Source organism: Talpa occidentalis, unplaced genomic scaffold, assembly GCF_014898055.3.
Source record: "Talpa occidentalis isolate TD23 unplaced genomic scaffold, MPIMG_talOcc4v2.1 talOcc4.9, whole genome shotgun sequence".
NCBI lineage: Eukaryota > Metazoa > Chordata > Mammalia > Eulipotyphla > Talpidae > Talpa > Talpa occidentalis.
The window spans coordinates 49,321,817-49,349,503 of record NW_023605305.1 but is presented as its reverse complement, the minus strand read 5'-3'; the positions used below and the strand labels follow the sequence as shown (position 1 = coordinate 49,349,503).

Here is a 27,687-nt window from a genome sequence, read left to right as displayed (position 1 = left end):
ACAAGAGCTGGGGTATAGGGCAGAGGTGTGGGAGGGTGAGAGGATTCACCAGAGACAGGGTGGGGAGCAGAACAGGCAGATGACAGAAATACACTGCTGAGGGGAGCAGCGGGCGCAACAGGAGAGGTCTGCGGCAACATGTGGGATTCTCTCAGGCCCGCCGGATCGAATCCACACAGTCGAGGCTGTGGACAGCTTCACAGCACAGCGCTCAACCCGCTGTGCCACTAGGGAGGCCCCTCGGAGAACATTTTTAATATACTTACCTATTTTGACTAAAAACAGTGCATAATAGGGCCACATTTCTGAAAATGTTAATAAGGAGATCAGTTTTCTGTTTTCCTTAAGGACAAGTGTCTTTCATGACGAGAAGAAGAATAAACACTCAGTGCTTATGTAACACTGGGTCTCACTAACAATCACATTAACTGCAGGAAGAAAGTCAGCTTTGGTGTAGAGTTTTGAATTTCAAGTGTTTAGAACCCTCTAGTTAAAAAGTCTCTTTGAAGTAGTTATGATTACATTTTATTCACAAAGGTCAAACAGCAGAGGAAGTAACCTAAAGAAATAATAATAAAGACAAGAGCCAACACTTGCTAAGTGGTCACTGCCACATTCCGACATGTATAATTTAATGTATTCTTCACAGCCGCTTTAGAAGGCTTTAGAAGGGAATTAGAACCTTCTTGTTCCCATCTCACAGAGATAAAGACTAAGGCACAGAGAAGTTAATATTTTAAAGGTCATATTAGGGAATATTGAATATTGGGGATTTGAACCTAGGCACTTGATGATCCAGGGTGATTCAACTCACTTAACAATTCCTCATTTGTTCCTTTACTTTGTTCCACGTATACACAGTATAGCCCTCATTTCACTGAACTCAACAGGCAGTTTTGTTCCAAGGCCTCTAAAGTGTCATAATTATTTACTCCTGTCACCAAACATTTATTTAGTACCAACCACATATCATACCTCCTCCTAGATGGCCAGTGTACACAGTGTTTGGCAAATGCTAAGGTAATGTTTATCTTCCAACATATTTTAGGTTCTTTCAATGTTGTATCTCCTCATAATCTTTCTGCAGAAAATAACAAGCTTTCACCAGAATACCAATGAGTTATGCCTTCTATTCTTTTGTGTAAGATGTAATTCCTATTATGGAAAGGGCTGATTTCATAAACTTAAGTTTAGGTGAGATAACATGCAATCATGTGGGATTCATTCAGTTTCTAGCTTTTACAGCTTTGTAAAATCCATGAGAATCAGAGTATGCTTTACATTAAAAAAAATTATTAGTTTTCTTCAAGATGATCCAGGGGAGAGGCAAGAACTGAGGTCACGTGTAGCAAATGTCCATGAAAATGCATTAAGGCATTGGTTATTGGCTATGGGCAATCAGACAGTGGCTAAGTAAGCATGACTGGTCCCACCACAGGCAGCAGAGAGCAGGGTCTACCCTGAACTGCCTGTGTTCAGGCTGCATCTCTCTGCTTTGATGTCCCGTATCTGCTTGCCATCCCTAGCTCTGATCTCCAGCATTTCCTTTGTCAGCCAAGGCTGCGGCACCCCGCTGACTTGCACTTCCATCCCACTGCCAGCCCCAGGCGGACTGTTAAAAAAAGAAAAAAAAAGCCTGTCTTGCTTCTCTGCAGATGGAATGTTTTACGTGAGAAATAATCCAGCTGAGTCTTTGCTCCACAGTTTGAATAAAAATGAACTGACCTGCGGTTTAGTCAGGGTTCGGGTCAGGATTGTGCTATGCTATCAGAAGAGGCAGTGGTGGGAGTTTGTGAACTCTCAGTCTGGGGTTGACACAATATGGTCTAGTAGTGTTTAGTATCTTCTAGAGTTTACTCAAGTCCTGATGTGGCTATGCTCTAGCTAGCCACCTCTTTTTGAGTCTCAGTTTCCTTTTCTAGGAATTGAAAGTTGATGCAGAGATGTAGGGTGGGAAAAGTTGATGCAAGAAGGTGAGAGATAATGTATTCACTGTGTTTAGCACATTGCCTGACAGACAGATAGTGAGAGCTCAGTGACTGTTACTTACTACATAACTACAGTAATAGTAATATTTGTTAAGCTGTCAGTGTGTATGTCTATGTATGTACACTATGATGTTGAATTTTAAAGTTGCTACTTGTTATGGTATCCATTTTTACTTTAAATGCTTTGTGTTAGAAGCATGGAAATTCATGCTTACTTTACTCTCGGCGTAATTTGTATCTGTGCATCTCTTAAATCCTATTAGTACTTTCTGACATATTTTCTTTAGCTTGAAATTAATGTTGAAACTTTTCTGTACCATACAGTATTGCTCAACAATAAAAAGGGATGAATTAGTGGTACATGTGACATGGAGGAAGTGCAAAAACATGAAGCTGAGTGAAAGAAACCAGCTACACAGAGATTATATGCAGCATAATTTTGGTTTTAAGAAAGTCTAGAAAAATGTCCAATGTTTAGTGACAGGGACCAAATCATTTGTAGCTAGGAGGCAAGTATGGAGTGGATTAATTACTTGAGGCACAAGGAAAGTTTTCATGGGGATGGAAATGTCCTTTACCTTGACTATGGTGGTAGTTACAAAGTTGTATTTAGTTGTCAAAACTAAATAAATTGTACATTTAAAATGGATGTGCTTTGTTGTATACAAAATATGTTTCAGTAAATTGAGTAACAAAAATATCTGATCTTTTGCAACATGGTTCCCCCCTCCATTATGAATGATAGTTTAGTACCACACAGATTTCTAATCCTAGATTGTGAGTTGTTTTCCCACATATTTTAAATGTATTCTATTATCTACCTGTTGTTGATGCAGAAAACTCAGTCAGTCCAATTACTAATGTGTCTTGTTTTCCTTCTCCAGTAGCTTTGAAGAGAGCTTTCCTTTTAATTTTGGATGTTGTGCATTTTCACTAAAATATTGAGGATATGCTCTTATTCTGCTTGAAATTTAGTGTTTCTGATTATTCTGCTTGGGAGTAAATCTAAGGACTTCTTTTTATTCTGGAAAATTCTCAGCCATTATCTCTTTAGATAATGGTTCTTCTTCATCCTCTCCAATTTTTACTTCTGGAATTCCTATTAAATATATGTTATCCTTTTTCATTTTGACTTTCTAGTTTCTTAACACCATTTTATGGTTTAATTTTATTTTATTTTTTAAAGATTTATTTATTTATGCATACAAGAACTGGGGTACAGTCAAGAGGTATGGGGGATGAGAGGCTTCACCAGAGACAGTGGGGAACAGAACAGGCAGATCTACTGAAATGCACTGCTGAGGGGAACAGCGGGAGAGATATGAGAGGTCTGCTGTGCCATGTGAGTTGTTCCCTGGCCAGCCTTGTACTGCAGTGGCTGCTGATAGCTTGATGGCGCTGTCTTTAATCTCTGCGCCACCAGTGAGGCCCTCTTTTATAGCTTTAATACTCATATCTCTTTCTGTTGTATTTGTGCTGTAATAGCTTCCTTAGGTCTAGCTTCCATTTTACTAGTTCTCTTTTCACCTATTAAGGATTTTTGTATCATTGAATATCTTTTCTACAGCTAAAATTTCAATCTAATAATTTCAATATTTTAAAAAATATTTTTAATAGGATGGATTTAGTAGGAAAAGAAAAGACTCAAATGGACACAAGTGAACAGAAAGAGCTGCCTCTGAAAGGGACAGGTTTGTTAGAACCTGCATAGACCTGCATAGACACCTGGACCTGCATAGACCCAGGCAGGTAGTCTTGGGATGAGAACTGCTCATTATTTTTTTTTTATGTAATCATTTAGTTCTTGCCTAATGTCTTCTGTTTCTACCGTTAGCTCTTTGCACATTTGAAATGTGTTTTTTTAAATTTTTTAATTTTTTACATCATTGTTCATTTTTAAACAGTATTTGCTTCCCCCTACCCACTCAGGTGTAGTCCCCATAGAATTTTTCTTCCATTATCTCAGATCACACATGCTAATTCTACTCTCCTGTGTCTACTTACTATTTCCTATGTGATTTGTAATTTTTGATCACAAGTTCATTTTTAGCCATGTTGTTTTCCATAAGACCTGGATTGTAGAAGTTGCTTTGAGTTTGCCTCTGTGTGGTCCTTAGAGGTTTCATTAGTCCTGGCTAATTTTATATTAAACTTCTCTGGTAGATTTTGTTTCCAGAGACCGCTACAACATCTCCTTCCCCATAAGCTCTTTTGCAATCTGACCTTACCACTCTCCTATGAAGAGGTGGAGTTATTTCCCCTTGCCTTCATGCCAGCCTGTCCTGTGACTGAGTGGATTGTATCAGAAGTGGCACTGCATAACTTCCAAGACTGGGCCTTAAGAAATTTCCAGCTTTCACCTTCACCACTTGGAATGCTCCCTTTTGGACACCAGTCATAGTATTAGAAACCTGTCTACCTTAAGATCACTGTGCTGTGAAGAATCTCATGCTATCTACATGTAGAGGCTGAATGGAGTGGCACTGGAGCAATCAAACATGTGAATGGACCTTTGACCTTCAGCCTCACAGAGCCAGCTGAGTCACCAACTGAATACAGGGCAGTGATCACCCCATTCTCAAATAGAGAGAAGACTGCTAGCCAAGTTAGACTTGAATCCCTGACTAGCAGATCCCAAGAAAATAATTTGAACCTACCATACATCCTTCAAATTCTGATTTTTATTTGACTCTTTTCCACTCATGGTATAGATTAATGGTAAGCTGTCCTTATCACTGCCTTAGTTTAGTAGGTACAGTCTTCCATGTTCATGCCTCATTGATTCTTTCCAGGTCAGATTAATTTACTGTAATGTCTGGAAATGTGTCTTCACTCATTAGGACTCAGCTCAATTCCCAGCCCATATGGCATGACTTTGTCTTTTTTTTTTTTTTAAAGATTTATTTATTTATACAAGAACTGGGGTACAGGGCAGAGGTGTGGAGGGTGAAAGGATTCACCAGAGACAGAGTGGGGAACAGAACAGGCAGACTGATGAAATACACTGCTGAGGGGAGCAGCGGGCGAGACAGGAGAGGTCTGCATGCCATGTGGGATTCTGACCAGCTGGCCGGGATCGAACCTGGGCTGCAGAGGCTGCGGACAGCTTCCCAGTGCGGCACTCAACCCGCTGCCACCAGGGAGGCCCACGACTTTCTTTTATTAGCATAAGAAAGAATGAATAATTATTTCTTCTTGCATGTCATCCCTCTACTCACAAGACAATAATGATGTCCATTTTTTTTTTTTTATGAAATGAGGTGAGAGGATTCACCAAGGAGAGGGGAGCAGAAAGGGTGCATTGACTGAAATACACTGCTGAGGGGAGCAGCGGGTGAGACAGGAGAAGTGTGCTGCACTATGTGGGTTGTTTCCTAGCCAGGAATGGAACTTGTGCTATAGTGGCTGGTGATAGCTTGCTAGCGCTGCCACCAGGGAGGCCCCGCAGTTCAAGATATTTCAATCTAAGGAAAAATCCCACCTTTCCTATCTTATTGTCTGTGCCTTAGTCAAACTGAACTACCTCTTTATACTGTACATACCCACTCCACAGCCTAGCTGCAGAATTTTGCTCAGAGTCTTCTCTTTGCATGAAATACCCAATGTCTAATGTCCATATGTAGATCTATTCAGTCTTTTAGATCCTACTACAGTGCTTCCTCTTCCATAAAGTCTTTTTTGATAACTCCAACTGTAATCACTCCCTCCCTTGAAAACCAGTAATATCCTTAACCTATAATTGTCTTCTGACTTCTGTCTTTTCAGGACGTTAAAGCATTGTGATATAAAGTAAAAGTTTGCAAATTATAGCTTGTCAAACAAATCCAGCTCCCCAACTATTTTTGTAAATAAAGTTTTATTGGAACATAGTCATAGTCATTCACTAATATATTGCCTATGATTCTTTTGCCCTACATGACAGAGTTGATTATTTGTGACAGAGACCATATGGCCCACAAAGCTGAAAGCATTTACTATCTGGCCTTTTACAGAAAAATGTTGCTGATCTCTGGTTTTGAGCATGATAATTGGACTTTGCATCACCCTTTAACGTTTACCAGCTGTTTGATCCACAGGCTTGCAGTGCAGGTCTTATGATGGAATAGGAATGAACTATTTTTGGAACCTTTTAAGTATGAATATAGAAGACTATTGCTGTTACTTTCGTCCTAACGTAGAGTAGGTTATGATTCACCTCTTACTGAATAAACAGTTCTCATGAGGAAAGAACTGGAAAGAAATAGAAACAGTGTAGTATTGTGTTAGGTATTACTGCTTCCTTTTTATAAAGGTGTATCAATGTGTGTACTCATGGGAGGTGCCATGGATATGGGTATCACTAAACAAATATCCAGATTATCCTTAGAAAAACAGAGAAAAAATTTTTCTCTGTAGACACTTTACAATTGCAAAATAGGTATGGGCTGGTGGGTACCAGCACATCTTTGGTTGTTTGCGCAAAATGTCCATCTAAAGATAATATTTAGAAAGTGGGGAAGTTGACATTGCCATTTCTAGTTATGAGATGATTTTTTAGCTTTTGTGTTTTTGCAGAGCCAGATTTTGGAAAGTAGAATGTCAGATGTGGTTTATCAGTATGGATAAAATAAGTGAAACACTACTGTTAAAAACAACAATAGAAAAACAAGACTGACTCCACACTGATAGCTCAGAGGTGGTGGTAATGAGAGTTCTTTTTCTAACCAAATCTCACAGCCAGTAAAGAAGAAATATCACCCACCAGAGAATTTTAATTCCTTTTCCTTTCTGGGATGTTATCAAATTTGTTCCTAGGAAGGAGACCCCAGTACAGTGTGAATTGTCTTCACCACTTTTTCTGTGCAGTGAAAAGAGCAGTGGGAGGAAGATGCTTAAGGAGCCTGGCATTCTGCAGAGCATCAGGGCCTCTTTAATTAGCGAGAGACTGTCAGGGAAGATGGACAATGTTCCCTTTGTTAGAGCAACACAGTGTCTTTCAAAATCATATTTGTTTTTAGACTCAGTGTATGTACACACAACGTAAGAACCTGAATAGAAGATATTTGCTTTAAAAAACAACAAATAGCGATATGGGCTTTGAAAACCAAGATCTGCAACAAGAGTGCTATGAAAGTTCACCCTAACTTTGAAATTTGCTGGTAAGCGAGTTATGTGAGCTTAAAGGGAGGAACTGTAGCACACATGGATACTTTGGATATGAAAACGGAATAGAAACTATTCTCTTTTGACAGTGGAAGTAAATTTTATGACAATGAATTCTTAGTTGTTTTTTTTCTTTTTTAGATGTCTTCAATTCTAAGTACATTCATTCAACAGTAAAATGATACAGATTGTAAACATGTTTCAACTTCTAGGAATTTTATTAACTTGGGCAGGTGTATTAGGGGAGCTTGTTATTTCCAAGTATCTTCATGATGAAAGCCACATGATCCAAAACATTTTATTTTTGACTATAAATGGCTACTCAACAGTATATTGACATTTTACTGAAGCATTTCCTTTAAGTGGTGAAGACCAGTTGTTGCAATTCTGCCCAGGTCACTGTGCATACAAAATGCCTTTTGTTGTGTTTATTTTTTTCAGTGTGTTTTTATTATATGCAATGCCAAATTCCTCTGTAGGCGAAGTGTTCATATTCTAAAAGAAACAATAAAATAGTGGTAGCAAAAAGGAAACAATTTGGTAGTATCAAACCAGTTGATAGTATCTGTGTGTGTATGATTCTTTTAATATATATTATGTTAACTAACATATTTTAAAAGTATGCATTTATATTTACACTTACATTCATTATTATATTAAGTATATATTTATATTGCATATATATTTGTATATTTCTATTTCTATTATATATAAATATATATCAAGTATTATATGTATTTTGTTGCATATATGGATATGTATATATCTATATATATCCATATGTTGCATATATGGATATGTATATATCTAAAGTCCAATTATATACATACATGTATATATCTATTTGTATATATCACATATATACACACACATATTTTCAAAAACATCAAAGTAATTACCATGAGAAAAACAAATTTTTGGACATCCTTAGAGCTAACTTGTGTTTTAGTAGGGGTTCTGTGCTGAATTAAATGTCTTGCATCATACAACGTCTTTCCAAGCAAATTAAATAAAGAAAAGACACAGCTCCTTACAAGTATGAGACATATGCAGAAAATAATTAGAGATTGTTAGTATACAGTTGTAATTGTGTTTGATGTTTTATTTGGTTTGATTATGTTGACAGAATCTTTTATTAAATTGTTTAATACCCATTTGTTTAAAATATGAGTAATTTACAGTTACTGATTAAATGCCATGAGATATAGCCACCACACCACAGGCAGGTGATCTGAGAGCATCGCCCCATGGAAGTTTACCCACATAGAGCCCAAGAGACTGATGACTATGAGAATAAGCTACCTGGGCATCCAACTCACTGGAACCTTCAAATAATTAGATTTTCCCTCTTGCACTTTCGTTTGATGGAAAAGAAACAACCCAAGATGGTAATCAATAAAAGGATTTTTTAATGGAATTGCTGGGCATGGCTTTGGATTGGTATGTAAGAAGTCCAATTTCCTAGCCCACCTATATCTGTAGTTCTGCTTAGTGAAAATTCTTATTGCTCAGAATGACCTTGGAAAACATCAGTCTATAAAGAAGTACTGAGTTTTCTTTGCAACATTGTGCTTATAAAGAAGACAAGCAAATTCAGAAATACTTTTTAACCACAGGAATTGAGTTTTCTGAATAACTCAGTTTATTTTACTGAAACCAGTTTTGCTTATTTGACTCTGCACCACTATTAAGGTAATCAAGATTTCATTTTTTTAAAAAAATGAAGTAACATTGCTTTATAATACTATATAAACTTCAGGTATGCATTATTAAAAATCAATATGTATATATACTATATTAAATTCACCCCTAGAACTCCAAGAAGCAATTAAGTTTTATTGTATCTGGAGATGTGCTCTGTGGTCTGACATCTTTCTCAGGGTTTCAAAAGATGCCAAAATCTCTAAACAAGCCTATCAAAGAGATCTAACAATAAAAGCACATAATATAAAGAAGACGATCCTAACTGCCAATACATCATGATTATAGTAGAAACGATACAAATTTGGAAGAGCAATTGAATACGTTAAGTGCTGTAAGGCCAGGAACTATGTTTGTCTTGCTTAAGGCCTCATGTCTAACTCCTGTATACAGTAAGTACTCAGATGCATTTGTAGACTAAGTATCTCCAATTAGCATGGTCATAATATAGCTTGGAGTTTTGGATTAGGCATTTATTTTATTTTATTTTTTTAAATAATAAATTTTATTTTTATATTCCCCCATACAACTGCACATGCCCCATTCTGACCCCAATCCCTCCCCTCCCGGCCCCCACCCCCCAAAAAGTGTCTCTGGTTCATAGTTTTTTGTTGATTTTGATTTTCACTTTCTTATAGTTATTCATTTTCCTGGTCCCTTATTTAAGTTTTCTAGATTCCTGCTATGAGTGAGACCATCCGGTATTTTTCTTTTTCTTTTTGGCTTATTTTGCTGAGCATGATCCCTTCCAGCGCCATCCATGTTGCTGCAAATTGCATGTGTTTATCTTTTTTGAATGCTGAGTAATATTCCATGGTGTATATGTGCCAGGTCTTCTTGATCCAGTCATCTATTTTTGGGCATTTGGGCTGTTTCCAAAGCTTAGCTATTGTAAATAGTGCTGCTATAAACATAGGGGTGCAGGTGTTCTTTGGAATTGATGTTTCTGTGTCCTTTGGGTAAATTCCTAGGAGTGGAATTGCTGGATCATATGGAAGCTCTATGTTTAGTAGGTCCAGAAATCTCCACACAGCTCTCCATAGTGGTTGGACCAGTTTGCATTCCCACCAGCAGTGCAGGAGAGTTCCTTTTTCTCCACAACCTCGCCAACATTTGTTGTTGCTAGTTTTTTTAATATGTGCCATTCTCACTGGTGTAAGATGGTATCTCATTGTAGTTTTGATTTGCATTTCCCTGATTACAAGTGATGTTGAACATTTTTTCATATGTCTGTTGGACTAGACAAAAGACCTGAAACCATAAAATACATAGAAGGAAATATAGGTGAAACACTACATGATTTGCATATCAAAGACATCTTTACAGACACATCACCCAAAGCAGTGATAGTGAAGGCAAAGATAAACAGCTGGGACTACATCAAATTAAAGAGCTTCTGCACAGCAAAAGAGACAATAACAAAAACAAAGAGAAACCCCACCAACTGGGAGAACATTTTTGCACCCAACACTAATGATAAAGGACTGATCACAAAAATCTGCAAAGAGCTGATGAGACTCAACAACAACAAAGAAAATAACCCAGTCAAAAAATGGGCAGAAGAGCTAAAAAGAAACTTCTCTGAAGAGGAAATGCAAATGGATTAGGCATTTAAAGATGAGTTGAGTTTTGGCCACTGAAGAGGAGCAGGGAAGGCCATGTAGGTAGAGGAATGTCATGTAAAAAAAAAAAAAAAAAAAAAAAAGCAGAGGTGGGAAGAAAACTGGGGAGTGAAGGGTGAAAGAAAAAAAGGAAAAATTACATAGAATTGGGAAAAAAAGTCATTTAAAATATTACCCTTGTGTTTTTTTTTTTATCTCATGCTGAGCCCTGGTGATTGTTTTAGAGAGGTAACATTTTGTGTTTTTTATTTTTTCACATATAGTTCTTACCCATCCCCCAGTCACCAAAACACACACACACACACACACACTTTATATAAAGAGAAGGAGTACTACTTGTTCCTAGGGTCAGTTGGGTTTGTCGCCTTAAAACATCCTGAACAAAGACGATAACTAGGTACGTCCACTGAGGCACGAAGCTAAAAGAAAACCTTACAGGATTCCGGAAGCATTTCATTGGACAGTGTGTCTTCATGTTCATTCAAGGTGAACTTTTGGCTAAATATCATTATTTTACTATTTTCAGTACATTAAAATAATGAAAACCATTGGAGGTATCCCAGAAGAACACCAGTGCGCTGAGTGTTAGCATGCGTGGGCAGGCACACAGGCTCTAGCGTTGTGTACCCTGTGGAAATACCATCTGAAATGCATCAATTTGCTAAGTGCCCCTGCTCAATGCCAACACTGATTTGACTTATGAACAGGAGTGCTTCGTAGAAATGAGACTTCAGCTGATCCCACAGCACATCACATGTTACATGGTTAGTGCTGTCACCCCCATTTTCTGACTGCAGAAAACAGATGCCTAAGAAGAGGATGCAGTTTATCACTGAAGGGAAAGGAAGTATTTATTTTATATTTATTATCAAACACTCAATGCCAGACACACATTTCAAGCCCAGTGTACTGAATTGCAGAGACACATGGTTGCTGAGGTGAGTATGGAGAATGTAGGTAGTATGCAGCACCAGAGAATCAGGAGATCAGAGTCATATGTAGTAAAAGAGCTTTAATTTGTTGGAAGAGGAATTTCAGGTTTTTCATAAAGGAGGATTTGGGGAAGATTAGAAGTGCTGGAGCTGAGGATTCTAAAGAATGTTGTAAAATTTTCTTTTCAAATGTTATGGGTTGCCTCCTTCCTTGGATGGATTGTTAACACTATTTTGTCTAAAAACAGAGCGTTAATTCAGATGCCCATGTAAAACTTTATTAATATTTGTGTTGTAACCAAATCTTCATGACTGCTTTATATCATTCATTTTATAAGTAAAGGACTCTGCTATACTTATTTTCTTTAATTCCTTCCTGTGCCTGACAAGGGAATATTGTATTGATGAAAATAAGAAGGAAAAAAAAAGTTAGGAAATAGAAAGAAAAAAAATTGATTATATGAGCACCTTGAATGTTCAACAGAGCACCAGTTACTCATCAATAATTCCATCACCATTCTCTACATAGCTGGTAATATTTAATAATATTTTATGTAATCTTTGACCAAGAGAAAGAAACAAAGTGTATGTATGTGTGTGTGCCTGAAGAAAACAGAAATAAAATAGGGTCTCCCTGTTGGCTCAATGGGTTAAGATGCAGCCTGTGAAGCTGTCCACAGCCACTGCAGCATGAATTCTATCCCTGGCCGGCCAAGGAGTTACCCACATGGTGCAGCAGACCTCTGCTGACTCGCCCAGGGCTCCCCTCAGCAGTGTATTTTGGGTCATCTGCCTGTTCTGTTCCCCGCTCTGTCTCTGGTGAATCTTTTCACCCCCTACACATCTGGCCTGTACTGCAGCTCTTGTATGCATAAATATATAAATCTTTTAAAAAAAGAAAAAGAAATAAAATAATCTAAGATTTATTTTTGAAGTTAGTGTGTAAATATTTCATTTTGAAGCATTAGCGTCTTGATGGAATATCTGGTGCTGGAGGAGAAATGACCGATCTTTTGACTTTGTGTACTTTAGAACTACTCATTGTCATTATTTTCTTACAAACTCTGCTTACTAAAAAATTATTTGTGGCAGCTCACATTCATTCAACAAACACTACTGGATTCCTCGTATGCTTTTCCAGTTGCCTAAATTTGTTGAGAGTAAAAGCAACACCACATTAATAAAAATTCATAGTGGCAGGTATAGTACATAAAATTACTAGTGGGATACAGTTCTCAACTGGTCTCTAGTTTCTGTATCCTTGCAGAGGTACAGAATGCCATTGTTCTAGATGATGTTTTCAAGGATGTTTGCACAGCTACCGGTTTTAGAAGAAACAGAGAATTTCCTTCAAGAGCAAAAGGCATGAGTGCTTATTTCCCATTATAAAAAGATTGAATTCCCTAAGCTCGGGAACCCATAGTGGAAGCAGTTATGTTTGGTCTTCACCAAACTCTTGTGGGAATTGGGACTTGAGAATGGGTGCAAATGCTGACACTCTGCTTCTGAATAATTGATTTTATTTTTTTAACTTTATTTTTCTTTTTTAAGATTTATTTATTTATTTATACAAGAACAGGTGCGGGACGGTGAGAGGATTCACCAGAGACAGAGCGGGGAGTTGAACAGGCAGACAGACTGAAGACACTGCCGAGGGGAGCAGCGGGCGATGTAGGAGAGATCAGCCGTGTCATGTGAGTATCTCCCTGGCCAGCTGGGAATTGAACCTGCACTGCAGATGCTGAGGACAGTTTCACAGCATGGTGCTCAAACCGCTGAACCACCGGGGAGGCCCCTGAATAATTGATTTTAAATAATAGCTATAGTTTTCTGGCTATTGGATCTTGGACTTTAGCCTCCAGCCATAAAAATGTACAGACAATTTCTCAGTTTGCATACAGGGTAAAATTTCAGACCCTTCACAAATCTGGTCAATTACTTTAGGTATCTGTATTTTATTCAGATAAATACTTTAGTCAAACTAATATTTTCTCAAGGTAAAAACCCCCCATTGTTTTTAATTTTCTTCTTAAATTGAAAGAATCTCCCAAGGGATACAGTGAGGATATTGTAAAAGAAGGAAGAAGTATGTGGGTAATGGGAATAATAAAAATAGTGAAAAAAGAAATGTCAAAGAGAACAGCAGGACATAGATACTCACATTTTTATATGTTAGAGAAATGTAGTTGTATATCATTTGGGCTCATCTGAAAATTGATTTAATATACATACTTTTTTTTAAAGATTTATTTATGCATACAAGAGCTGGGGGTACAGGCCAGAGGTGCAGGGGGGTGAGAGGATCACCAGAGACAGAGTGAGGAACAGAACAGGCAGACTGACTGAAATACACTGCTGAGGGGAGCAGCGGGCGAGTCAAGAGAGGTCTGCTGCGCCATGTGGTTGCTCCCTGACCAGCCTGGGGATCAAACTTGAGCTTCAGAGGCTGTGGATTGCTTCATAGTGCTGTGCTTAACCAGGGAGGCCCTTTTGTTGAAAATACAGACAGGTTAGTTTATTGGGAGACAATGGTTTATAATTTTTCTCCTATTTTTAAATGACAAAATGTTATTATAACTCAAAATCGGAGAAAGCTGTGAATAGCTCACTTGAAATCTAAGCTGATGGAAACAATATTTTTTAGTGCTCAAGTCATGCAGTGCTTGTCTTAAATACTGCTCCTAAATTCCACTTTAAAAATAAGACTAATCATTTTGGGAATATGCCATCCTTTAGTATGTAACATCTTGCTATTTCTTAATTATAAAGGTGTCAGTATAAATTGCAAATTCAGTTATTAAAATATTTGACATCTTTGAAAACCCAGATCTCTTTATTAAGCAAAATGGATTTATTTACAAGATTCTATTCATTTCATTTTAATGAAAATAAAGATAAAATAAAGTGGAATGAATTGACTAAATACCACAGCACAAGTCAGTGAATTATTTTTAATTAGAATAAATATCAGATAAACATAATGCACCATGACTGATTAAAAAATGCTGTACATAATGATTCCAAAAATCATACTGGAAAAAGGCAGCTTCCACTTAGAAGAAGAGCATCACTGATTTCTCAATCATCTGAAAACACCCATGGGGGTAATTACTGGCCACTCTTGTCATTAAACATGTACTGAAAAATCCATTTGAATCAAGTAACCACTCTATTGATTTAAAAATGTATAAGACTAAGATAATCTGATACAGGCCTTATAGAGGAATATAAGATATCCTGAAAATATCTTAAGAGAAGGAAGAATTAATAATGCATCCAAAATGTTATTCTCAAAATCTTTAAGTGGCATTCAGAATCATAGGACAATTTGATTTTCAAATTTGTAGTTGCTTATACCTACTCATCTGGCATTTTTAGTTAACTACTTGGAGTTATATTGCCTTAATGGGGCAAAAAGAGATGAAAGAGGCAAAGAAAAAAAATAAACCAAGAAACTCATAATCTATTCAAGAAATGAGGCCAAAAATAAAAAGCAAGTGTCTCCCTGGTGGCTCAAGGGGTTAAAATGCAACCTATGAAGCTGTCCACAGCCACTGCAGCACAAGTTCCATCCCAGGCCAGGAAGCTACCCACAGGCGCAGCAGACCTCTCCTGACTCGCCCGCTGCTCCCCTTAGTAGTGTATTTCAGTTGATCTGCCTGATCTGTTCTCTACTCTGTCTCTGGTGAATCCTCTCACCACACCCCACCCCCACACCTCTGGCCTGTTCCCCAGTTCTTGTATGCATAGATAAATAAATCTTTAAAAAAAATGAAAAGCAAAATATTTAGGTAAGAGGACACATTGATACTGGAAGAAAGGCCACAGATAGGGTGTGATTAATTGTGAATGAATTTTGCAAAAAGTAATTGCTGCTGTTCAAGAAGGAGAAACTGCAGTGGACTAGGGTAGTCCAAGAAGGCATTACAGGCCAAATGGGATTTGATCTGGGCTTGAAAGATGGTGAAATCTGATTAAATGAAGGGTATAAAAATCAAAACAGAAATGTAAACTGTTTTGTCCACTTGCACAACCAAAAATGCATTGTACATTTTTAGATTGTTAAATAAAGCAATCCAAAAAAAGTATTTTATAACACTGAAAATTATATGAAATTTTAATTTCCATATTGAAATAGAGTCATTCTCCGTGGCTGCCTTTGTGCTACAGTGGCAGAGTTGAGTAGTAGTAACAGAGATCAACTGGCCCAAAAGATCTAAAATATTTACCTAACTAGCCCTTTATTGACAAAGTTTGCTGACTCTTGGTCTATGAGACAATAATGGTAGACAGGAATGTTGGCATGCCTCTAAATATACCAGGAGATACACCAAGGAGCCAAAGAAGGTTTTGAATGGAGGAGGAAACCAATTTATGCAACTCTCTCTGCTTTCTGAAGAATCACCTGGTCTTGCAGATGTTTGTTAAATCAACAAATGAACAAAAATTTTCATATTCCTAAGCCCACTTTTGCTTTATATGTTGTTGCTCTTGAAAAGAATGAAAGGCATGCCCCTTTACTTTTAGGTGGTACATTTTAACCTCATACAGGTATGGTGAACAGCTCTCACACCTTCTGGCATTGTTGGACACAGAACATTACTTTGGGTTTGGGGGCTACTCTAGGATGTATTTGGGTGAGTTCTCCTTGAACCTTTCTTCTTTGGTTGCATGGCATAGTTCTACCTTTCCTCCAACAGATATGAAAAGTAAGAGTTTGACAGAAAGAATCAGCTGGAATTTCTAGCTATCTCCAGAAGGTTTGTGAGGGCAAACCCATTAAAGAAGAAAAAAATAGTTAAAAAACAAAAACACAACAAACTTCAGAGGAAGACCCATCAGATCTACCATGAAATCCACCATGAATGGATTTCAAATACCAAATTTCCACTCTAATATTTTAGGGCAGCATGTCACCATGCTTCAATATGAGGCAAAATCTAAGAAGAATGTAAAGAAGCACACATAGGAAGGAATTCACAATAAAAAGAAAATAAATTCCAGGAATCGTGGTGAAGAAATACCAGATTCAATTAATAATGGAACCTTCAATAGTCCTGGAGAAATTCGATACAAACCAAATTCAAATGACACGCCAGTGCTTCCAGCCATATTTACTTTTCAATCGATTATTTTTTTTTTTTGAAAAAACCTTAGGGGGAAATTCTATAAGAAAAGCAAAATCTGGTTGAAGCCTACATTCTGCTAGGTAATGAAAATTAGGTAAACAACATTAATTTCACATTTTTCTCTTTGAGTTAAAAACAGATTATCTCTTTTTTTCTTTTTTTGGTTCATTTGAAATAAATAAAAACTAAGAGAAAGACTGGAATTTCACATGGAAAGGGTAGAGTTGAGATGAAGGTTGAACATTACAGAATGAGAAAAAACATATCTAAGAATGAAATTTTAAATCATGCATAACTTGTCTTGGAGTTCATCCCAGATAAGTATCAGTATCAGGGGTAATGATGAATTCTGGATCAGAATTGTGTAAAGCTTTGAAAAAGCAGTAAGTGCAAGTTTGGAGAATGCAAATGGATGACATTTTGCAATGGTGTACTATCCAAAATGGAAGGAAATGAAACTTAACACCACCAGTCAATATATTCTAAATATCCAGTGAAAAAGCATAGCCATAGACAAATTTGGACACAGAATATAGATACACATGCACATATGCTTTAGAATGTGACTAAGTTCCTAGGTCAAAATTGTAGCAGTGCAATGATTTCTACAAAAAAAATTATTTCCTATTCTGGCTTAGAAAGTAGAAAAATGACTTTCCCATAACATTGTCTAATGGATCTTCCAGTCACAGTCTCCTGTGGAAACATAATTTTTGTAGTAAATGACAAGAAGAGTTTTATAATATCTGGAATTCATTTAAATCTTTAGATTGGAAAAATTGAGATCCAATTAAAACCTTAATAAATGAGTCTGTGTTGAATATAAATATATTAAATTAATATATGTGCAAGATGAAATTGAAAAAGCTATGGGAGTCTGCATTTTAATTCTATTTCTGTCAGGAAACTCTACGTTATAACCCTGAGAATTACTTGGTAATGGCCTATTTACAATGAAGCAAAACTGAATTTAAATAGGACATTTTAGTCCATGCCTTGTCATAACTCATGCGGTCTCAGTGTATGACATGTTGAGATCTCATTGGTGAAAGACCTGAGAGGAGGTCGAAGAACAAATTGGAGCTCACAAGAGCCCTGGAAGCCTGAAGTGTGACAGTGTCAGCCCCCATGGATTTCCTATGAGGGAAGCAAGGGCTGGCAGTCTGCTACATGGCAGGTCCCACGTACAGGTGAGTCTTTGGTGGGAGGTAACATTCATGGATGGCCAGGATATCAGCTTGGTTGTATAGGAAGCCTGATAGGACATGAAGTGTCACTGTTAAGTAGTGTTGGTGAGAAAGGATGCTCTGAACCAACTCCACAGACACAAGTTTTATGGACTCCACCCCTGCTCCAGACCAAAGAGATCCAGGACACCAAGGACTACAAATCCCATAATGTCATCATCACCGAAGTGGGGATTGCTGAGAACTTAGAGTGGAGTGAAGCAGTCAGGTTTGCTATATAATCAGACGCGCGGGCCTTGGGCGTCACTTGGCTGTTGGCTTTTTGCCGGCTCTCAGTGTGCTATTGGGGATTACAGCTCAGCAGAACTGGTAGGATGCATTCACCAATTTACGTCTTTCTCTTTCTCCCTAAGTTATTTTTTTCTTCATTTCCTCTTCTTTTGTAAGTAAATCCTCTATTAATCTTTTTTTGTGTGTGCCTGCTGTTAAGTCAGTTTTTGTTTGTTTTCTTTTAAGATTTATTTATGCATACAATAACTGGGGTACAGGCCAGAGTTGTGGGGGCAATGAGAAGATTTACCAGAGCCAGAGTGCGGAACAGAACAGGCAGACTTACTGCAATACACTGTTGAGGGGAACAGCGAGCGAGACAGGAGAGATCTGGCCAGGGAACGAACTCACGCTACAGTGACTGCGGAGAGCTTCAAAGTTTGCGTCTTAACCCCTTGCGCCACCAGGGAGGCCCTGCAGTTAAGTCTTGTTATTAAGTCCCTTTTAAGCATGGGTGAGGACCCACAGTCAGGCAACCCATTTCGTAATGGGATTTCCCTGTACCAGTAGGACTGAAGTACTAGGGAGTGACAGATAGAGGGAGTGACAGAGTTTATCTATCCCATTCACTTAGATAGAGTATGTCTATCTTCCACATACTTACATATTTACCTTAGGTTTTGTATCCTAGTATGGATTCTAGATATGACACGTCAGTGTCCTACTTTTCTGATGATCAAGTTTAAAACAGACTGAATCTGAAGGATTTCAACTGTAGAGATTGAACTCCTGCCACTCACTTGCCATTCAGCCAGGTCCAGTGTCTCTTTCATAAGACTTTGTTTCTACTTTGGTTGGAGACCTGTTATATTATCATGTATCTCTTATCTTTCCCACTTGATTGTGAGCCTGAGAATATGTTAAAGACCACAAAGTTTCTCATTCCTCAGGTCCTGTAGTGCCTCAGCAACATTTTTATCCCTCCAGTTAGTGGTAGCTCAAAAAGACTTATTCTTCTAGTAATTGCTTAATAAATATTTGTTGGAATAAATGAATGAAATGCTGACACTTTCTGGCCCACTAAAGACCATGAGCTGAATCAGATGTATTTTAAATATACAATCCTGAACAAGGAGATCTTAGTGAAAATATAGTAGATCTCCAAAGCAGATAGCCTGTAGAAAAGGATGGGGGAGAGAGCCTAGTGTGGTCCCTCAGGGTAGTGAAAAGAGGAGCTTCCCTTGGGAGGCGGCCATTCATCCAGTGTCTCAGTTTCACCACTGTTTCTCTGTGGTTTCTTCTACTTTCTCAGGATTCTGAATGTTCTCATCAAGAGAACACAGATCCCTTGAAAGTGTAGGTTCTGCCTTGTGGTTTATGAGCTAGTATCATGATGTCACAGCCACAAGGCACCCAGAGTGCTTTTCCTGACTCCAAGTAGGCAAACTAGACAGGGCTTCTAGCAAGTGAAACTACTTTTGTGTAAATATTTGGTATCGGTTTTAAGATTTCTCTGACAGACCAAGTGGTAGAAATCTGTGTGTATATACAGAATGCTTCCTTCCTTCTTTTGCTGTACGTGTGGTGTTACTTTTCCTATAGAAGTAAACTCTGCTTTGAGCCATTTCTTGCTTGGGAATTGGGCTTTTCCTTTGATTTTCTCTCAAAGAAGGCCTGCTGAGGAGGGGCAGAGAGAACCCAAAACATACCTTTTCCCAGGTTGCCTGCCTGCCTTTCAGGTAGGGCTGGGGTATAACCCTTTGTTTTAGTATCAGAGAATTCATCTGGATGGTGAAAAATGGCCTCTCTGGATTTTCATGCCTAACAGGAAATTTTAGATATAACCTTGTTACTGAAGTTGCAACAAAATTCCTTCAATTCCTAAAGTGTAGTAGGGAAGAGCAAAGTTCTGTATGTGTGTGCGCGCGCACACACACACACTTTATATACATAATGCGCTCTGTATTTATATATGCAGTATAGAGACATACATTCTGTCTGCAGACTATGTATACGCACATTTTCATAAACCAACAAGCTAAAAGCAGGAAAGTGCATTTTATAAACACATACACATGTTAGGATACGTGTGTGTACATAACACAAACTAGACTATCGGCAGTGCAGTTCATGACATTTTCCCTAGACAGATCCTGTGCTCCCTTAACTGATGGTAAACTAATTTTAGATAAACCCACCATAGAGTTTTTAAACAGCGCTGAGGCTCTGTCCTTAAAAGCCCAGAGAGAATTTCTTTTGCTACTCTTGAAGAATCCTGTGATGTGCCCAAATCCTGCAGAGGGGGCATTCCAAAACCATTTAACTTTACTAAAAGTGTGAAATGTCTGCAAGTTCTCTGATCTGTCAAGGAGACCAATTCTAAAAGAAGGATCGCTTTTTCTCCCCGGCGGGATCCAGATCCCCGAGTGCTGGTGAACAGACTTTGTGTACAATGAACGACAGAAAAAATTGCAGAAAGAAATAAGAGAAAAGGAAAAGTAGCGAGCGCGGAGGGCAGCCGCGGGCGCCCGGCCGGCACGTGACCGGGGGCGGGGCCTCGCGGGCCGCCAGCCAGTGGACGGGCCCGGGGGCGGGGCCAAGGTCCGGGGGCGGGGCCTGAGCCCGCGCAGCTTGCGCCGCGGTCCCCTTATTTGGATCTGCGGGAATGTGGGCTGGAGCGGTGCTGCCGCGGTACCAGCCTCCAGCCTGTCGCCCGGACTGCCCCTGACCCAGGAGCGCCCACTGCGCGGTGGCTGGAGGGCCGGCGGAGCGCCATGGCCTGCATCCTGAAGGTAACGGCTCGGAGCTCTGGCTCGGACGCGTGGTTGGCCAGCCCCTGGCTGCTCCGAGGCGCGGAGTCAGCCGCGGTCCCACCGCATCCTCATCTCAGTTGTCTTTCCTGGCATTGATTTTCTTTTTGTTCCTTTGGCAAATGCATATGGAGGGAGACTCTGAAACATGCAGCTGGCACAGCTTCTCTTCCCACCATTCCTGCCTGCTCGAGCCTGCATTGAAGGAGCTGCAGACTGTTGGCTCCAGGGGAAAGCAGGGCTGTGTGTTGAATAATGGGGATGGCAGGGAGAGGAGGGGTACTCCCGTGGGTCCCGCGATTCTGTTGCTGAGGCCTTTCAGGGGCCTCGGAGAGAGGGGTGGCTGGGCATTGGGTCTCGGTGGTGCAGGGCACAGCACTTGGAATGGGGCTAAGAGTGAGCACAGGAGGTTCTGCTGAGCATTGTTCATGTGAAGACAAACTTCTGAGTTTACAGGTAGTCCCTTAGGAGTGAGTTTTCTGTGCCGTCTGCAAGCTCTATGTGCCATTAGCTCTACTTTGGAAAAGTTCACAGAAGGATGTGTTTATCAGTAGAGAATCTTGGACCCTCCTTGTGCTTATACATTTGAACAGACAAAATGTTTTTACTCCCTACCAGAGTTTTCTCAAACCATCCCTTCTTTGCAGACTTTCTCCAAGTCTGGGTACATAGCCTCGACTGAGCATCTTTCCAAGTTTGTAACCTTGTGGCATCAGTGGAGAGGACTTGATGTGAGTGCCTCACTTGATAACTTTTAATTGCCTAGGAAGAGGATTTTAGTTACTGTTTTTATACACTACTGTTTTTTTTAATCGCTGCTTAACCGAACACTCCTGACTGCATGAATCAAACACAGTCGCAGTATGAAGGTTTTCTGGGCCTTGCCTGGATAATGCAAAGGCCTATTTGTTCCAAACATGGGGGAGCATTGTGTGGCCAAGGACAACCCAGAAAACAATTTTTTTGTTGTGTTATTATGAAATAGCACTTGTTTCTCTGCAGGATGACTTGAAGTCCTCTGCCCCAGTACTAGGTACCCGAATCATCCTCTAACATGCCCTGTGTTATTGTCAATGCTGCAAATATGAGACCAATCTAGAATTTGTTTCCATTTTTTAGAGGAAAAGAGATCAGATATTTCCCCTGACTTTTCTGAACTTTCTCTGTGTGGTTGTGTAATATAGCTAATGGTAGCAAGATCTGGAGGAAATAATACATTGGTACTGCCTTATGGGGTTATTAAACTTGGGGAATCTTAGCATGAGGACTGAAATATAAATGTAATTCATTCTACTTTTTATTATATTATTAGCTGAAATGGAAATACTGTCTTTCTGCCTTCTCCCCTGCCTCAGGTTCCAAACATTTTAAATGCACCTCCTAAGCTATATGTGAATCTAATCCAGTTAACCTCAGACATTTAGGGCATATCTTAGTCCTCCTTATCTCTCCTCCATTGAATTAATCTGAAATTCACACAGGTAAACTGCTGTGCAATTTTATCAAAGACTATGAACTCAGAAAGACCTTCTTTGAATGCTGGTTCCATCAGTTGCCACCTGTATGACCTTGGACAAGTTACTGAAATGTCTCTGAGTCTCAATTTCCTCCATACAAAGTAGTGGCACTTATTCCATGGGGTTGCTGTGGAAATGAAATAATATAAGGTATGAAAAATGCTTTGTGGTACAACCATTTAATATGTGCTTTTTTATTCTGACATATAGTAACTGTGGTTAATTAATTTCATAGAATACTTTTATTCTTACATCAAACACTGTAAGGTGGGTATCATTGTTTAAAAGCCCACTTTACACAAGAGGAAGCTGAGGCTCTAAAGTTTGAGAGATTTACCCCAGGCAACAGGCTTAATGAGAGAATAAGCCTGCATTTAGAACCAGATCAGCCAACCTTCTTTATACTTTAAAGCTCTTCCCTATACTGTCCTAGGTGATGACTTTCTAAGATGTCTTCATACTGTCAGAGTCCTTACTTCTTTTGAGAAACAAAGTATCTGTTAGGCCATGATGGTCTGGATTGTGGTGGTCTTTTCCCCTTGCTCTCTTTGAAAGACCACACCAAGGAGTGGAGAGTCTGGAAATCTGGATTCAGTGCAAGCTTGGCCCCCTGTCTGCAATTTTAGGCAGTTACTGCTACTTGAAACCTTGATTTCCCCAAGTTGTAGAATGCAGATAATTATAACTGCCTGATAGAGTTTTGCAGGGGTAAAATGATGATTTTTTTTTTTTTAATGAAACCTCTTCCACCATATGTCAACTCTGAACTTGGTGTTGGCATTCCAAGATGTATAAACTATTGACTCCATTCTCAAGTGACTTACAGTTTCATCAAGGGGATTAAAAAGTAAGTGAATATTCATGTTACAATGTGGAGAATAACATAGGTCTGTGGTAGACATAGCAGCATAGGGTGACAGGGAGAGCAGTAAACTCTTATCCAGTAATCAAGACAGACTCCCCATTTAGGAATGGATCTGGGTTTTAAAGATTGAATAGGATTTACTGTGATGGATGTTGTATATTAGAAACATAACTTTTTTTAATTATACTTTTTAATTTTCTTATATTGTTGTTCATTTTTATACAATATTTGATTTCTCTCCTCAGGTGTAGTCCCCATATTTCTCCAACCACTACAGCACCCAAGAACCATCAACATAGTCCCTTGTGCTCTTCCCCCCACCCTATTTTGACTCCTCTCCCTCCCCTTCCTCTGCTGTGTGCCTCAGATCTGTAATTTGCCTGCAAGTGTTGTCAGGTTTTTTGTTTTTTTTTTGATCCTTAGAAAGATAACTTTTGAGGTAGCATCAGGTTTATTCTGTATTGGTGAAAACTAATCTTAACAGATTTTTGAGGTATATTTTAATTTCCATCTTATAAGGAGAAAACTGAGGTAATGTTGCCTACACATTAGAGATCCTAATTGTGAGAATCTCTGACTAGCTCAAAGAAGAAACCCATTACATGCAGTTAATGTCAGTCTTGGGGCTAAATAGAACTATCCCTCAAGGTATTGTGCTTGGTGAGGGCTCTATTGCTCATGCATAGAACTGACTCTTGTAACTGAATGATGATTATTACTTCAGGAATCATTTACTTGTGGAATACACACTCCATATTGCATTGGCTTTGAAGCCCGAAATAAGTGGGTTTTAATTATGACTCTATCACCTGCTAATTTTATAATCATCAGTCAAGTTTTTTATTTCACGGCTCTAGTTTCTGAAATGGGGATGGTCATGGCTTCCTCAGTGGGTTATTCTAGGGGTTAAATGAAAATATCTTTATATGAGTAAGGATAGGATAATTATACCAAAGTAAAGAACACCCCAATTTTCGTAGGGTCATGTCTTCCTGCTCTCCTGGCTGGGCAGCTCTGCTGTGCCATCAGTGTGTCAAGGAACAGTCTCTTTCCATGAGGTGTTTTAAAAGTGTTTGGTAGACAGGAAATGTATTTAATTTTTATTTATTTGACTACAAGTGTAGTAAAACTTTTAAATTTATATTAGCCATTTGTTTTCCTGTTTTGCATATATAGATCCCTTTAATATTTTCTTTTATTGGTTCTACCCATTGTTCAATAGGTACTCTTTTGAGTACAGTATCTTTTTTTAAAGATTTATTTATTTTTATTTATTTATACAAGCACTGGGGTACAAGCCAGAGGTGCAGGAGGATGAGAAAATTCACCAGAGACAGAGCAGAGAGCAGAACAGGCAGAAGGACCAAAATACACTGCTGAGGGGAGCAGCAGGGGCGAGACAGGAGACAGGAGACATTTGCTTTGCCATGTGGGTAGCTCCCTGGCCGGCCAGGAATTGAACCGGCACTTCAGAGGCTGCAGACAGCTTCACAGCGCTGCACTCAACCCGCTGTACCACCAGGGAGACCCTTGAGTACAGTATCTTGCAAACTTCTGATACTCAAGAAAAAATTGGTGAGATGTCTCAGTTTTCTTTGTATCTGTCATTGAAGTGGACATAAGACACATATGAATCATATCTGCCTTGGAGAAGACTAGTTTTTCCAGGTTCGTGAGCCTTATGAACTTGAAGCACTGAGACAGTACCACAATAGATGTATGACTTAGCTACTCTTAACCTTTCTACCTGGTCTCAGATAATATTTATCTTGAGTGATGGGAAATTGGGTGACTGGTGATACTCAGTTATTAGCTTGATGTCTTCTCATTTACTCTTCCTACTTCCTTCTCCAGACTTACTCATCATCATGTTGTATCGATTCTATCTCAGGAAAATATTTCAGATCAGTCCATTCTCCATTGTGTCTTGCCCAGAGCCTAATATTTGGTCTGTCTTTTGAAATAGCCTCCTTTTTTTTTTTTTTAAGATTTATTTATTTATTTAAACAAGCCATGGGGACAGTCAGAAGCGTGGGAGGGTGAGAGAGTTCACCAGAGCCAGAGTGGGGAGCAGAACAGCAGACTGACGAAGTACACTGCTGAGGGGAGCAGTGAGCATGGCAGGAGAGGTCTGTGCGCCATGTGGGACCCTCGCCCGCCCAGTGGCCGGGGATCGAACCAGTGCTGCAGAGGCTGCGGGCAGTTTTGCACCCCAGGGCTCAACCGCTGCGCCACCGGGGAGGCCCGAAATAGCCTCCTTTTCTTTAGACTTCTCACAATCTTGCCCATCTGCCAATCACTCTCAGAGTACTGTGCTGAAGTGCAGTGCCAGTCAAGCGATTGTATTGAATGGATTTAGGTACTTGTCTTGGCTTCCCATCCTGGGGAGAAAAGCCCAACCGTTTAGCTTGGCATTCAAGTTCCCTTAGAATCTGGTTCTTATCCACACATCTGGCCTCACCACTTACTACTCCCTCACCTATGCTGTAGACACTTACCTAAACATATGCAAGCTTGTAGATTGCCTGTCATGGCTTGGCACCATTATAGTATAGAATAGGGATTGAGAAGCTGGACTCTGATGTCAGATCATCCTATTGAAGCAGTGAAATCATTAAGCCTCTGTTTCCTCATCTATGAAATGGAGACAAAAATAGGAAGTATTTCTTACTGCAACAGTACTTCCTGTTTCTTGAGGTTATATGGCACAAATGAACATATTTCTATAAAACAGAACCTGACATATAAGTCCTTGATAATTATTAGCTATTAGTTGTTATTGTCTATGCTCATTTCTCTGCAGGAAATTCCCTCTGCTATCACTTTTCCGTCACTGATACAACTCCTGGTTCAAGGTCACTTCTGTGGTCAAGACTTCCCCTGCTTCGGCTGGCTTCTTCTGTGTTTTCATGGCCTTAGTTCTTGTCTCACTAGCAGCAGATATTACTCTGTACTCTCAATTAGCTGTTTACCTGCCCAGCTCATTTATTTGACTGAATTCATAAATGGCAGGGACCTTCCGTAGGTCGATCAACTACTGTTCTTATCCATGGTGAGATTACAAACTCATTAGAATGGCAAATATTAAACAAATAGCTTAAAATAATCAGAGTATTTTTAAAGGTATATCTAGTGGTGTGGAGAGCATTAAGTTGGGGATGTTGCTGGTTATTCAGTTGACTGTTGGGGACAAAAAAGCCTTGCCTTATTCAACTTGGCATAAGAACTAGCTTGGTTTTTAATGAAGTGTTCCTTAAATGTTTGTTAAGTGTACGTATGATGATATTTAATTTTTTTTGGAGATATCAGTTATAGACATGGGCCTAACCTGTCCTCTGTAAGCATTGTATTCTGCATGGATACAGCATGATTAGTTTACTCTAACATATATCACTTGGATCAGAGCATATCAATTAATTTCTCCTTAAATTCCTTATCCATTTGTTTCTTGGAAATCTGTTCCCACTTCTCATGAAAGCTGGAACCAATTTCCTCTCTGGAGATGGGGGGTAGAAACCTGGTCTGGAAGGGAGGGAGAAATAAAGGGTAGGAGTGGGTTATCTTTTGTTATGATCATTTTGGTTAGCGGAAATAAACAAAAATCAAAAGTACAAAACAAAAAGAAGATCCAACCCATAACCACAATACGTGGTTCTCAAACTGTTAAGATTCAATGCATTTGAACATAATATGACTTCATGGGGACTAGAGAGTCACAGAGAGTTCACAGGTATACAGGTGATAAATCTGAAACTCTAAGATAACCCTGGCAAGGAAAATAACAAGGCACTTTGTCTAATAAATCTACTATAACATTTCTTTCTGTTGCCCAAGAAATGCTGAAGTCTTAGGAGCTGCCTGGCCTAATTTTCAGTAGTATGGTGACTGAGCAGATGCGTTTGCAACTTTTCCTAGCACACTTTGGGCTGGGGGGTTTGTTTGCATAAAAGCAGTTGGATACACTGACAGCAGCATCCGCAGTAATAGTTGTCATTAAGCACCAAAAATGTTCAAAAGAAAATATTGAGATTCAGGGAAGCCAAGTAATTTGTCCAAAATCCTGTGGTTAATAAGTGGTAAAGGTGAGGTTCAGCCTGCTCTGTGTGTTTATGTAGTGTGTCTTTTGCCTTTAGTGCCAATTAAGTGTATGCTTGTTGGGGTTTTGAGTTTTCGCCATCTTCTACCTCAAGTAATAGTCTAGACAGCTTCCTATCAACCTGCCTGGTGGGGACCACTTTTAGCTGTGTTGTTTTTATTGGTTCCTTCCTCAGTTTCCTTTGTGACAGAGGAACTAGAGGAAATAAAGGGAACTGGGGAGATAAGAAGCTTCTAATTCTGCTACTAACCCTGAATAGCCTTTGGCTCAGGATAAGTCTCATGACAACCCTGCTCAGGATCCCGCCTGCCCCTTGGTGAGTTGGAGTGAAGGAGAGGGCTGGTACTGAGTTGGATTTACCCTTAGCCAAACTACAGGGCCTCTCCAAGACTCCTCCAAGGAGAGGCCCTGGCATTTTTGTATCTGTA

At 39.2% G+C, this 27,687-nt stretch overlaps 1 protein-coding gene across 2 annotated transcripts in view; it reads left to right on the top strand.

The window, feature by feature from the left end:
• The first annotated feature begins 20,592 nt into the window (after positions 1-20,592).
• ST6GALNAC3 (ST6 N-acetylgalactosaminide alpha-2,6-sialyltransferase 3) overlaps positions 20,593-27,687 on the top strand; it is a 526,429-nt gene continuing 519,334 nt past the window's right edge. Inside the window, exons 1-2 of one of the 2 annotated variants that reach the window (XM_054691816.1) lie at positions 20,593-20,763; positions 21,429-21,512. In XM_054691816.1, the coding sequence (XP_054547791.1) occupies positions 20,746-20,763; positions 21,429-21,512 (102 nt within the window). In that variant the 5' untranslated portion in view covers positions 20,593-20,745. The remainder of the gene's footprint in view (positions 20,764-21,428; positions 21,513-27,687) is intronic. The other variant, XM_054691817.1, reaches the window with a different exon arrangement.